General features: G+C 41.2%; 2 protein-coding genes and 1 long non-coding RNA gene across 4 annotated transcripts; 2 read left to right on the top strand and 1 right to left on the bottom strand.

The window, feature by feature from the left end:
* On the top strand, positions 1-770 carry LOC123466660. Of its 2 annotated transcripts, XR_006641497.1 has the most exons (4): positions 1-164; positions 302-411; positions 478-571; positions 670-770. It is a non-coding gene; the product is annotated as an uncharacterized LOC123466660 (long non-coding RNA). The 2 variants fall into 2 exon arrangements; XR_006641496.1 differs by having other exon boundaries at positions 2-411.
* Positions 771-5,957: 5,187 nt separating this feature from the next.
* LOC123466658 lies at positions 5,958-7,982 on the top strand. Its single transcript, XM_045166879.1, is given in 2 exon segments — positions 5,958-6,712; positions 6,714-7,982. Coding segments are annotated over 2 exon segments (1,542 nt in total). The 5' UTR covers positions 5,958-6,349; the 3' UTR covers positions 7,893-7,982.
* Positions 7,983-11,544: 3,562 nt separating this feature from the next.
* On the bottom strand, positions 11,545-12,198 carry LOC123466659. The gene has a single exon (XM_045166880.1). It carries the CDS (start codon positions 12,131-12,133, stop codon positions 11,678-11,680), a length of 456 nt encoding a protein of 151 aa, XP_045022815.1. The 5' UTR covers positions 12,134-12,198; the 3' UTR covers positions 11,545-11,677.
* Between the last annotated feature and the right edge of the window lie 2,156 nt (positions 12,199-14,354).

The following is a 14,354-nucleotide window of genomic DNA, read 5'->3' on the forward strand; positions in this document are numbered from 1 at the left end:
TTAGTTCTCTTCTTTCTCTGGAGTAGTGTGGACAGTGTATGAGTACGTGTTCGGTGTTTTCTTTTTCTGTGCATCCATTTGGACATTCCGGCTGGACGTTCATGTCCCATTTACTGATGGTGGCATTTAGTTTATTGTGGCCACTTCGCAGTCTCATCAGTGCGGTTTGTATGGCTCTATTCCTGTGTATATGCCAAGTGCATACGCCCATTAGTTTTCTATTTGTTACGGCTTGGTTGGTGGAGTTTTGTTTTATTTTTTCGAGTGTTCTGTTTTGGTGTTTGTTTTTTATTTTCGTTAGGATTTCTGCCATGTTGGGTGAGTGCGTCATCGTCGCCCCGTCGTCTGCACTTCTTCTGATGTTTGCTAGCTGGTCTGCGATTTCATTTCTTCTTATTCCAGAATGACTTGGTATCCAATATAGGTTAATTTTTGTTCCAGCTGACTTGAGATTGTTTATTTCTTGTATTATTTCAGGTATGGATGTGCTTGTTTCCCATTTGAAGTTGGAGATTGCCTGGATAGCTGACTTGGAGTCTGTGAATATGGTGATTTCGTTCCAGATTTGATTGTATGTACACTTCAGTGCTTGTTTAATGGCAGCTAGTTATGCATTAAGGCTGTTGGTGGGTTCTGTTAGTAACCATGCTTTTTTAAAATCTGTTTCAGGTATATATACAGCACAGGTGGTCTTCAGTGTCTTCAGACAAGTTGATCCGTCAGTGAAGATGGCTATGTGGTCTTTATGTTCACTGTTCCTAATCTCAAGTGTAACGAAACGCCAAGCGAAGCCCCTTCTTGCCCCTTTTATTTGGCTTAATTAAACTAAGACCTTATTTCTTAAACTCTCCTTAACTTAATACCCCACTAGTTGACCTAGTTAATAGACTTTCTAGAAAATATAACAAGTGAGGAGAACAAGTCTCGGCACGCCCGTTATAAATAGAAACTTTTATGATTTGTCCAAAGCCGCCCAAAACGGCCTTAACCTGCCGTAGCTAAAAATAGATATATTTTTATCTGTTGGGAATTGCCTGAAACGGCCCGAAACTGCCCGGCCTATTTTTAACAATCGTCCAAATTCGCCCGATACCGCTTGAATTTGTCCGCCTATACCTCTTCGTGACGTCTAAATTCGCCCGATACCGCCCGATTTTGTCGGCCTATACCTTAACATTGTCCCGTATGTCCCCCACGGGATGATGACTAACATATAAAAAGCCACCGCAAACTCCCAAAAGGCAATCAGATCTACTCTGCCTGCTCCGTGTGCCAACTTAGGCCTCTGCAGCTCTCCCGCCGAGCCCGCTACCGTAACTCTTGCAAGCCGCAGAATAAGTACCCTTTAAGTAATCACTAAGTAGCTGATTGACTATTACTTTATTACGTCTATGCCTTGAAGTTAGTACCCATTGGTAACCTTAAAGTGTCATGAGTCTTCTTCCCTCAATTTACGAGCTTGTTTAATTATTCTACGGCTACCTGTCGCAAATCGGTTTATGATACACGGCTTTTTATTTATTGCGTGCGTGTTGTTTTATGCTTGCTAAGTATACAAGACATTGTGAGTAAAGACGCCGCATTAAATTAAACTTTTCCGTATTGGAGACAACATGACAACGTCGTGTACTCCTTTACATCTGGTGGCAGCGGTTTTCGAACTCACTTACAGTGTCGTTGTTTACTTGTGTTAAGCCTAAGACAAGACGTACCTTTTTTTTGGTTTTTCAACAGCCAACTAAGACTGAAAATATGTCTATCGAGTCAATGGAAATATTACCAATCTCAGCTAATAATGCTGGACATGACTTCTTGTTGTCCGAAAGGAAAACAGGCTTTCAAAAAAGGCCAACTCATTTTACTATGAACAATGTATCCTTGACCCAAGTGGATAGACCTAAGACTCTTTTATCTGACACGCAGTCAAACCTAACTAAAATAACCAAAACGTCGTTTATAAAAAGAATTGCTATTTTTTTTACGTCTAGAAAATCAACCAAACAAATTAAGTTACCAACAAGTAGCAACGTTTCTTTTCATAAATTCGAACCCTTAACGGAAGGACAAAGTTCCGTCAATCTTTTTCCCCAAAGTAACATTGCTTGCGAATTCAGTAGCTTAAACGTAAAATCGAAAATTGACCATATAACAATTCAGAGCAATGATAAGCCGAATGGAGATGTCATTAACAACGAAAACCTGTCTATCACATCCCACAATATTCTAACAGACAACACAATAAAAAATTTTGATATTGAAAACAGGCAGATTGGCAAAACCACAAGAGAAAGTGTAATTTCAAAGAATCCCAGTTATTCCTCTTTAGCGTCAGATTCGTTTTCCGATGTTGTCGACCAGACCATAGAATGTTTTCCGATTCTACAATCGACTAATAATACTCTTCAATCCTACAGTTTCTATCACGCCCCAAATTCTGTCTCTGAGACAACCGAGTATACTATGCACGAAACAAAACAATTTACAAATTTGAACAATAAAATAGACAGATTAATAGACCTCATGGAAAATCTAGACAGCTTGATACAGTCTAACCTCTGGCAAGAAAACGGGACGGTTCTCCCACCAAAGGGAAGGCACAATTATGCGTCGAACCAATCAAAACAAATCAATTTTTCAAAGCCCTCCTCCTCAAAAATTTTCACTAGACAAAAACAAGCCTACGGCTACCGACAGATACACGTAAAGCCTTTCAGAAAGACTAACCGAAACAACTCAGGTCAAGATAGTTTTAGACAAAACAATAGGTTTATGCAGTCTGCCATAGGGTGTGCAAATTGCGGCCTTGCAAACCACAACATCGAAATGTGTTTTCAATATTCAAGAAAAAATAAAGTACGGGAAAAACCGCCTTCTTGTTATTTTTGTCAACAAGTAGGACATAAAGCAAATTCGTGCCGAGGTAGAGACAGTCTGATTAGGTCTAACGTATCTACCCTTTACTAAACCAGAAAAACAAGTAGTACCAGCTGTAAAATAGGGTTAGTTTAAACAAATCAAAAATTAATAATACAAATTTTAAAAAATGGATTCCAAGAAAGTTAAATCAGTCGCAAAAAAAAAATCATTTATTTAAATAATAAAAATAATAATAATACAGCATCAAATTCACAAGTAGCTCAAAGAACTCTATGGAAAACTAAGGTATACTTCAATCAAAGCAACATTTGATCCTGGTGACGAAAAAAACCGTTACACAAAAATATTTGAAACGCAAACAAAAAGTGTCGGAACATCAATAAGATGGCTTTGAGTCCAACACAGAAATTATATGAGGGAAACGATAAGAAAATATTACCTTGAATAATTTCCCTTGCCGTTTCTTACTTCGCTGCGGGCTGCGAAACGACGGCTAATACAGTCACTATCGCAGTTAAAAGGGTATTTTATATCTCAAAGAACTGTCAGGTAGTATATACCACAATCTGGGAGCAAGGTGATAGTTTAGTCACCGGCTCTCATTTTCTATTATTTCCGATATGGATTTACCGGAAGGCGTGGAAGTTATTCGATACTGCCGCAGCCAGAAGACTCTACCCATAGATATCTTCAATGAAAGCGCGTCGGAACATTAATGACAATTGCACTGAGTCCAACGTAGATTTTTATAAGTCTAGATATTCTTAAGTTGTAGAGGCCACAATAAAGGAGCAGGGTGATAAATTAGGCACTAGCTCTCTCTTTTTATTCTCCCGGAGTATGGATTTACCCGAGGGAATATATATAAGCAATTTCGTAAACGCTACGAACGAAAACAGAAAATATCAGATTGTTGTAGAAAACAATTATAATATGGCACACACTCTACCGAGAGATAGTCCCCTTGGTGGATTAGAATTCTCTTGTCAGCTGATAGGCTTAGTATCTAAAAGTCAAGAGTTGGTTTCCATGAAGTAAATGTCAGAAATCGAGTTTAAATCAGAAACAGATGAAGACCGCTAATATAAAACGAGCACAATATGGTTTAGTGGGTATCTCCCAGGTTTTCTCAAATGGATGAGGTTGCAATACAAGAGCAAGGTGATAGTGTAGTCATCACCTCACCTTTTTATATCTTCCCAGAGTGAGGATTTGCCCTAGGGTATACGATACGTAATTCTTTGGTGCTACAAAAAATAAATGAAAAATATATTTCTTTTTGCGGAAAAAAGAAATCGCTCGGACTCGTGTGAATTAGTTTGACTCAGGAAAACCAATTATCTTGTCAACTGGCAGGCAAAGTATCTCCAGGTCAAGAATTCGTTTCCCTGAAGGAAATTTCAAAATTAATTTTTTAAACAGAAACGAAAGAAAACGGCTAAATAAAATAAAAAAAAAAAAACACAAATATTTCGCTTCCAAACAAAACTATTAAAATATTGCGACAGAATCTAGATTGGGACACTCGAAAAAAAGTAATTAGAAAAAAAGAAAAAAAAATACGAATTGAAATAAAAAGTTAACTTCTATCGACACCGAAAAGAAACAATCTTTTCAACTTTGACCTTATTACACGGGCCAAGGCCAGTAAGAATTGAAACGATGGGTTAAAGAAATGTTGCATTCAAATGCAATGGGATCCCGCTGGATGGACATAGTAAATTTAGTTGTTAAAACAGAGAACTTTGTTTCGAAGCAATCAAAGGAAGCTCAATAATTTTTACGAAAAGAGTTTCATTTCCACAATAATGAATCGATGGAACTTTGGACAAGCTTTACGGAAAAACGTATTATAACGTTTGATCTTGCCACAAGCACTAGAAAATTCAAACTTGAAGAATCATCTAAAGCCCAACCTTGACTAGAGGAAAGAAAAAATGTTGGAATTGGCTAAAAATACAATTCATTTGTGAACTATCCCAAAAGATCAATGAGTCACATTCGAAGAGTTGTCTGGAAAAAAAAAATAGAAACAATCATACACATGCACAAAATGAGACAGAGCAAAGACAAAAAATAATAATAAGGAAAAAAAAATTAAACTAAAACTGAAACAAAAAAACAAATCAAAGCAAAAGAAACAGAACAATGCAAAAAAAAGAAACAAAACAAAATCAATGAGGATAAACAAAGCCAAAAAAAAAAAAACAAAAAAACGCAAAAAACAAACAGAAAAAAAAAATACAAAAAAATAAAAAAAAAATTATAATAATAATAATACTAATACCATGATAGATAGTTACAAAAGAAACCGATGGAACCCAATCTAAAAGTAAAAATATAACTGGTGTGTTGTTTTCGGGGGCCACCCTACTAATGCTGCATAGACTCCCAAAAGTCCGTATCGGCCATCATATAGGATGCGCCCGATAAACGCGGATGAAACTTGCAATAAAATTATAGTTGATACGCGAACTCTAAGCTCGTCTACCGTTTTCCCCATCTCCTTGCTCTATATCACCCTTGCTCATTCTGCCCTTACCCAACTTCCATCCCGTAAAAATTTTTGCCGTACATATATCTCGGGGAAACGCCCCAGGCAACCATATGGTGCGCCCTCTATGATATTTCCACCCCTTTTATTCATATAGCCATATAGCACTCCCCTTGTATTCCTTTTTTCCACCCCTAGGGTAAACGAAAAATAAGCCTGCCATATTTCCATAATAACCCTCCGTGACACGACTGTCACGTAGACTGTTCCCCACCCCTTCATACCATAGGATGCTTCCGATAAAAACGGATAAGGCTCCAACAGCTATACGATTCAATAGGCTACATTTTCAGCCATCCGATACTATAACCCGCCCAACCCCACTCCTTACCCTTCTGCACGCTCCTGCAATAGTGAATCGCTTTTCTTCGCGTAAACCCCCGATAAACGAACTCCCACCCCAACCACCTCCCTCCCCCCGAATTTAGGATGTCGGGAATAAAACCGGATACAAACAGCGTATGCAAGCGTACGTTGCGGCAGTCCATTTCGGCATCTCTCACTTCTCCCTCCATCTTCATCTTACTCACTTTCCCCCATTGCCCCCCTCCCCGCGACAACGCCATGTTTCCCCCTGTAACTTCCCTTACCCAAACATCAACTCCTAATACTAATAATCCCATGTAAGATAGGATGTTTAAGATATAGATAGATAAAAATATTCAACCACTCAGCGGCATAGCAACGTATACGGCCCCATATGCTCTGTTTACCCCATTGTTCTCCATGTATGTGTCCAACCCAACCTTTTAAGTATTATGCCGACCCGCGCTACTCCTACTACTCTCCTCGACAAACGCATTCCAGATCACGACATGCGACTGCAACAAGCCAAGCAGAGTCGGACTCCTCCAATTTTCCGATGGCTCCTGCGAACCTGCTACACGCAATTCGAATACGAAAGTCGAGTATCGAGTCATGACCGACAAAAAGGCAGCTTTTAACTTCCCGGGATACATCTGTGGTAGATGGAAATCAATTAAGCATATCACGATCAATTTCGTAGGACAAGTTATTACCGTTCCGGAACGCATCGCCATGGAAACGACGGCGGTAGAGTGTGATATCATGAGACAATCGAGGCGATGCAACGAGAGCCCAATGATGAAATCAGAAAACAAATGGATATTTAACCAAGAACCGGAGGACTTCGGTTACTGGCTAAGAACCACCACTGTGGTTACAGTCAACTGTATGTTAGAAGAAGTCGTCCTTTCCCGAATTGACGAAGGAGACATGATAAACACGCCACTAGGAAAAACCTACGTATCCCACTGGATCTCTATCCCATAACCATCTAACATTATTTTGGATCGACACCTACGGAAAACCAACTGATATCGTAATCCGACAATTAGAGAAAGGCGTGGGATTCTGGTACGAATCTTCAACGAACGGGACTTGGATCCTCCAAGACGACTCCAAACAGTTGGACTTTCACGTACGGTTGACGTCACGCTGCCAAACCGTGAAATGCGACAAAAAAATAGACAGTTGGACCGTGATCGGAGACAACCATTTGTTCATCATTAAATACCCATTGGGACCTTCCGCAGCTACCGTACCATCCATCATCAAGGATATTGTGACAAAAAGAAATGACCCTTTAGATATCAACATCCGACAAAACGCAAGAATCCAGTATTTGGAGGACGCCCCCATCCGTCACGAAAATGAACTTATCCGCGTCATCCAGAGCATGCAGTGTGACCAACGACGTGCTAAGCACGCACAAGCCGTGTCAACTGCCCAATACAATGGATGGATGGCAGCCGCACAGCTGGGTCTTCGGCAATGCATCAAACTGATCGCCACCGGAAACATCGTCTCAGCCCTACAATGCACCCCTACAACAGTAAATTTCACGACGGATACAACCACTTGTGGACCTCAACCGCGGTTCAACAATTTCACCATTGGCCGGTCCGGTTGGGAACTCACTGCTTTTACGCCATGCTACTGGGCTGGAGGTATCGTGAATTTTAACGACAAACCTCACGCCTATCGCAATAACACGTGGCAACCGGTCGAAGCATCCGTCGTCATCCCACAGCGTGATTTGGCTGACGCTTTCCGATATCAAGACGTCAACTTCTTCGAATATCAACATCAAACCAACCCCGCTTATACGGAAGCCCTCATTAGCCCAATGGATATAATGGCCGATATCACAGCCTCCATGAACGAACACTCCCTGACTGTCCCCAATCAAATTACAGGGACATCGGCTATCGTCGTATCCGCAGCCGAGAAAGCAGGTCTCGGAACCTTTACTAATTGGTTCGAGAATTTTAAAGTCTACTCATTCATCATCCTGCTCATCGCTATTTTCCTACTGATCGCTCGTGCTTGTTACGCCCTCGGATTTTGTGGTTTGATATGGAAATGTTGCTGTAAGCCCCCACGTCCTCCCCCTACGGCGGTTTACCAGACGAGAAGCAGCCGACCCACAGGTCCCTGAATTTTCTTTTGGATTGCGGGACGCAATCTAGTATGACGGGGAGCGATGTAACGAAACGCCAAGCGAAGCCCCTTCTTGCCCCTTTTATTTGGCTTAATTAAACTAAGACCTTATTTCTTAAACTCTCCTTAACTTAATACCCCACTAGTTGACCTAGTTAATAGACTTTCTAGAAAATATAACAAGTGAGGAGAACAAGTCTCGGCACGCCCGTTATAAATAGAAACTTTTATGATTTGTCCAAAGCCGCCCAAAACGGCCTTAACCTGCCGTAGCTAAAAATAGATATATTTTTATCTGTTGGGAATTGCCTGAAACGGCCCGAAACTGCCCGGCCAATTTTTAACAATCGTCCAAATTCGCCCGATACCGCTTGAATTTGTCCGCCTATACCTCTTCGTGACGTCCAAATTCGCCCGATACCGCCCGATTTTGTCGGCCTATACCTTAACATTGTCCCGTATGTCCCCCACGGGATGATGACTAACATGTAAAAAGCCACCGCAAACTCCCAAAAGGCAATCAGATCTACTCTGCCTGCTCCGTGTGCCAACTTAGGCCTCTGCAGCTCTCCCGCCGAGCCCGCTACCGTAACTCTTGCAAGCCGCAGAATAAGTACCCTTTAAGTAATCACTAAGTAGCTGATTGACTATTACTTTATTACGTCTATGCCTTGAAGTTAGTACCCATTGGTAACCTTAAAGTGTCATGAGTCTTCTTCCCTCAATTTACGAGCTTGTTTAATTATTCTACGGCTACCTGTCGCAAATCGGTTTATAATACACGGCTTTTTATTTATTGCGTGCGTGTTGTTTTATGCTTGCTAAGTATACAAGACATTGTGAGTAAAGACGCCGCATTAAATTAAACTTTTCCGTATTGGAGACAACATGACAACGTCGTGTACTCCTTTACACAAGGAACATCGTTGAGGTGAGTTCAGTGTTGTTGATAGCTTTTTTCTTGTTCAATGGGAAGAAACCCGTATTTATTTCAAACAGGTTCCATGGTGCTATTGGATGAGTGTAAGGTTGGTGTGTGGGCTCTGGCAATTGGGGGATTATTCCATCTTCTACTGCGTTGAGATGCCTTATTATTGCAGGTAAGCTTCTCACTTTCCATTCTGTCTTGTTGTTTATAAGAGTGTGCATTGCTTGGTATGCTGGGTTCCATGGTTTTCTTGAAAGTTTAGCCAGATAGTTGGTGGCGAGTAAGTTCCATCTATCTCTTATGGCTGTGATTCCTGTTTCTAGTTGGATTAGGGCAGTGGGGGTTGATTTAAAGCAACCTAGGATGGATCTTACTATCTGGTTTTGGGTAGTTTCCAGTTTGTTGACTCTGGTTTTTGGCATTGTTGATAGGATGATTGACCCGTAGTCTACTTTACTGCGAATAATGGCTACGTAGATGCGGATGAGTAGTTTGAGTTGTAAGGCTGACTTTCCGTATGTTAGGGTTTTTAACAGATTTGCCCGACGTTGGATGCTTGCATTTACGTATTCAGTGTGGTTGTTCCATGTTAGTTTAGAATCGAAAATTATTCCAAGGAATTTGAATTCTTTTCTTTCCGTGATGGCAGTGTTGTATAGCGTTAGATTGAGGTCTGGTTCTCTCGCCTTCTTTCTTGTGAAGTTAACTGCGACGCATTTTGGAACCGAGAACTTCAGTTTCCACAGGCCAGCCCATTCTTACATTTTTCTGAGATAGCATTGTAGTGACCGTTCTGTTTCCGATTTTTTTACTGCAGTTGAGTGGATTTCAATGTCGTCAGTGAACATTGAGATTTCGCAATTGCTAGTTGGTGCTGGGAAGTCTGCCATCATTATGTTAAACAGTAGTGGGCTGAGGACGCATCCCTGGGGCACGCCTCTCTTTAGTGTTCTTTCGGCTGATATTTCATTGTCGGTTCTTACTGCGATTGTTCTTTCGGTTAGGAGATTTTGGATCCATCTCACAATTGCTCCTGTGATTTTGAATTTTGTGATTTTGTAGATGAGTCCCGTGATCCATGTGCTATCGTATGCTTTTTCTATATCAAGGAATACCGCCGTTGTGGATTTATTTTCGTTGAATCCGTTGTTGATTGCAGACTCTAGACGTATTAGATTATCAGTTGTTGTACACCCGTTCCTAAACCCGGTCTGGAATTTTGGGAGGAGTCGATTTTTTTCAGCATACCATTTTAATCTGTTATTCATTATTCTTTCCAGGACTTTGCAGAGGCATGATGTGAGGGATATTGGCCTATAGGAATCAGGCAAATTCGGTGGCTTGTTCGGCTTTGGTATGGGTACGACGATGGCATTCTTCCATTCTGGAGGTAAGTATCCGGAGCTGAACGAGATGTTTAGTAGTTCTAGTAGGGTACATCGATTTTCTTTGTCAAGCTTTGTAATGATTTCATTATGGACTTTATCTCTTCCCATAGCTTTATTGGGAAGTCCATTGATGCTTATATTCAACTCCGTTATGGAAATGGGTAGGTTGAGCGGGTGGATTTCATTGTTGTCGATTGCATCCTGTATGATTTGCTTATACAGTTCGGTGCGGCCGTCCTTTCTCTCTTCTTTTTCGATCGGGCAGAATTGGTTAAGTAGTGTTTGTGCTTTTTCGGATGGGTTGGTTGTTAGTTCTCCATTGCTTTTGGTGATGGGTGTGGTGCTGTGGTGACTTGGTTGTCCATTCATTGTGTGTTTCGTAAATTTCCAGAATGCGGATGTATTCTTGTCCATGGACGAGATGTAGTTGCTCCAGGATTGGTTGTTTGCTGATATAATTGTTTTTTTTTAATTGCTTCTAGTTGGTTAAGATGGATTTTGTCTGCTGGGAGAAGTGTTGTACGTCATTTTTGTATGCCTTCCTTGCTGCTTTTGTTGTTGTTTTGCAGAGGGGGGTCCACCATGGTTTGTTTGATTCCTTTTTCTCTTTTGCGGGTGAGAAGTATTTATAGGATGTTTCCATTAAGGTTGTGTAAAAGATTTTGAATGCTTCCTCCGGGGATGTAGCTGCATTTAGAGATGTTGTTGTAACATTTCGTTTTATTTCCTTGTTCCAGTTTTCTTACTGGCGTTTGTTGAATTTCCAAGTGTCGTTTTGTGAAGTTAAGGGAGGGGAGTTGGTGTTTAGTTGTATTATAATAGGGAGGTGGTCGCTACCCCAGTATGTTTCGGTGTGGATGTCGGTACGATAGGCCAGGTCTGGGGAAGTCAACGTTAGGTCTATGGTTGAGTTGTGTCTTCCGTTTGGATTTGGTCGGGTTCCTAGGTTCTTCGGGGTCCAGAGAATTAATCTGTTATCATTTAGAAGTAGGTCCGTCACATCTCTGCCGCATCTATTTTGTTGGTGGTGGTCTTCCCATACTTCTGAATGGGCATTCAAATCCCCTACGATTACTAAGCTGTTTTTGGTTGCGTTTAGGATGTCCGTTAGTTCTTGGTAAGTGTTTAGGTTCCCGTCTGGGCAATATATTGATACTATATCTATTGCTTTGTTGTTTTTTAGGTAGATGGTGGCTCCTACGGCTTCTATGTTTGGTGATTGTGGAAGAGATATGGAGGCCGCTCGTATATTCTTTTTGATGAGGATCGCTACGCCTCCACCGTGATTGTTCCGGTTTAGGTAGAACGTATTGAACGCTGAGATTTTAGGTACGTATCCATCTTTCCAAAAAGTTTCACTGATTATAACAATGTGTGGGTCATGGTATCTTATGTTGTATTTAAATTCTTGTAATTTTGCTTTATAAAGACTTCGGGCATTCCATTGGATGATCTTGATCGGCTTAATCATTTTCGACTTTTATCTGTAGTGTTAGTTGGTGGTTTGTTGGGTGGTTTGGCGGGTGGTCGGATGCTTTGGAGAGGGGCTGTGATTGCTGACAGTTGGGAGGTGAATCCAGATTCCATATCCTTTTTGATTTTTTCAATTGTCGATGGCAGGTTGGTGAGTGGGGTTATTTTCTCTTGTATGTCTGCTACTGTATCTTCGAGGGCTGCGATCCTTGCTGTTGTAGTGGGTTGTATTATGGTAATTCCTTCGATTTGTTTCCTTAGGTAGTCGATTTCGCGACGGAGGTCTTCTACTTCAGGGTCGGTGTTGGTGGAGGTTTTGAATTTTGGTAGCTGGGTTGGTCTCATGGGTTCCGGGTTGTTCAGGATTTTGCTGGCTTCTGTGATGGGGATCCTGTTTTCGTAGGCAAATTTAATTATCTGTTGACTGTTGTTGTACTTGGGGCACTCCATTGTCCCTGCTGAATGACCTGGTTTTAAACATGTGGGGCACTTTGTTGGGTTGTGGCATGGTGTAGTGTTGCAGTGTTGTTCTGCGCATTGTTTGCAGGTGGGGGTGCCGTACATTTTTCTTCAGGGTGGCCGAAGTTCCAGCATATGCGGCAGAGAGCCGGTCTTGGTATGAATTGCTTCACTGGAAAGACTTCATGGGCCATGATTACTTGCGGGGGGAGTTGGTGGGTGTTGAAGTAGAGAGTGACAGTTTTTAGGGGTATTCTACTGCCATCTGTTGATAGGGACGAGAATCTCTGGACTTTAACTACTCCTTGGTCAGCTAGCAGGGAAAGGATGTCCTCTTCTTTGTTTTTGATGGGTACATTTCTGATAACGCCTCTGATGAGTGCCTCTGACATGACGAGTGTGCAATTTATGTTGAGGTTATTCACTGCCTTTAAGTCTAGGAGTTGTTTTTTTTTTTTGTTGATGACGGATATATGTTGAGGTCCCCTTTGTATGTCCATTTTGTTCCTGATTTGACTTGCCCTACGATATCTGTTAGGGCGTGCATGAAGTGCTTTTTTTCGGTGATACTTAGATCAAGGAATGATTTGGGATCACTGGTGAGGTGTATGATCACAGGTGCTCCGCTGCATGGTTGGTCGAATAGGTCGGAGAAGCGGAGGGGTCCTGGACGTGGATTGTGGTTATCATTGGTGTTCTTGCGTTTGGTGGATAGCTCTTCGTATTCCATTGGGGCACTTTGGACGATGGAACTTGATACGGGCGATACATAGCCAGGGCTGTTCCAACTCATGGCGTGGTTATAAAACCACGCCAACAGTCAATCTCTGTAAGAGCTGGTTGGTTTCTAAATGCTGCATGTAAAACAAGAAGTACCACGGTACGATAATAAAGGTTCTACCGAGATTTGAACTCAGATTGTTTGAAGTGCTAACCTTTACACCACAGAACCACTGCTAACGAATGATCAAACACCATAGAATTACTTATAACAAATGAGGCTTTCTTAATTGAATGCAGCAATCAACGTTTTCTCAAGAATGTACACCTGACTATGACAAACATCTTTGGCATCGAAATTGACCTCTAGTTTAAGTTTCCCGACGAAGATGGGATTCGAACCCTCGCGTGCAATGCACAATGGATTAGCAGTCCATCACCTTAACCACTCGGTCACCTCGTCTGATTACTTCCACCACGTTGAGGTCTTGAGCCCTAATGCGTTAGCGGATGATTTCAATAACATACAAATTTAACGAAAACACCGATAATGATAACTCGCTGGAAAGAAAACTATTCAAGTTACGGCCCGATAAGGGACTTGAACTCTCGACCTCAGGATTAAAAGTCCCTCGCTCTACCAACTGAGCTAACCAGGCTACGTAATATATGCCTATGTTTTTCAATACATTAACACCACGTAGTTTCTTTGCTCATGCGACGACAAATTATGAAACCCACATATTTTCAAATAAGTCTTACATTACCTTGATCCAAAATCACTGTATCCATGTCTCGAAAAATGAAGAAGCCGACAAATTTTCAAAATTTTTTGATCTTGGTCGAAAATAAGGGTGTCCATGTCACGCAAAATGAAGAAACCTTCAAACAAACAAAAAACAAAAAAATCTTACATTGCTTTGATTCAAAATAACGGTCATCGTAGCAAACCAGCAAAGATGAAAACAGCGTTTGCTTCTCGGCTCACGGTCACATTGTTGTTTTCCGTCTGCTATTGTGACATTCGGGATACGCCATCTACCGGTAGAATGTCAAGTGCGCTAGTGGCTTGGTTTCTGAGTCCTTCACAAGATGGCCTAACATGACAGAACACCACCTACCTAACAGGTTTCGTTCAGGGAAAACGCACAGAGTTTAAGCCGTGTTAACAAAATAATTGGACATCAAATACTGAAAGCATATTATTCATTTATTTATTTCACATAAACTATGGAAGTTTCTTTTCTTGGTACAGTCCTTCGGGCAATTTTTTTGAAAAAAATTGTCTATAGACATGTAACGTGGGCCAAAGATAAACAGATTTTGGATCCAAGATTTCTAAATTTCAATCAATTTATAGTGTTTGCTTCGTTCTCCGTCTTGACTTCTTTCACGAGTCATGACGTCACCGTTATCAAAATATTCGGTAATAACAAGCCAAGTCTTTCAACTTACGCTTTTTCGCAGAAGCGTCAATTATTGGCGTCAATTA

Source organism: Daphnia magna, unplaced genomic scaffold (genome assembly GCF_020631705.1).
Source record: "Daphnia magna isolate NIES unplaced genomic scaffold, ASM2063170v1.1 Dm_contigs112, whole genome shotgun sequence".
NCBI lineage: Eukaryota > Metazoa > Arthropoda > Branchiopoda > Diplostraca > Daphniidae > Daphnia > Daphnia magna.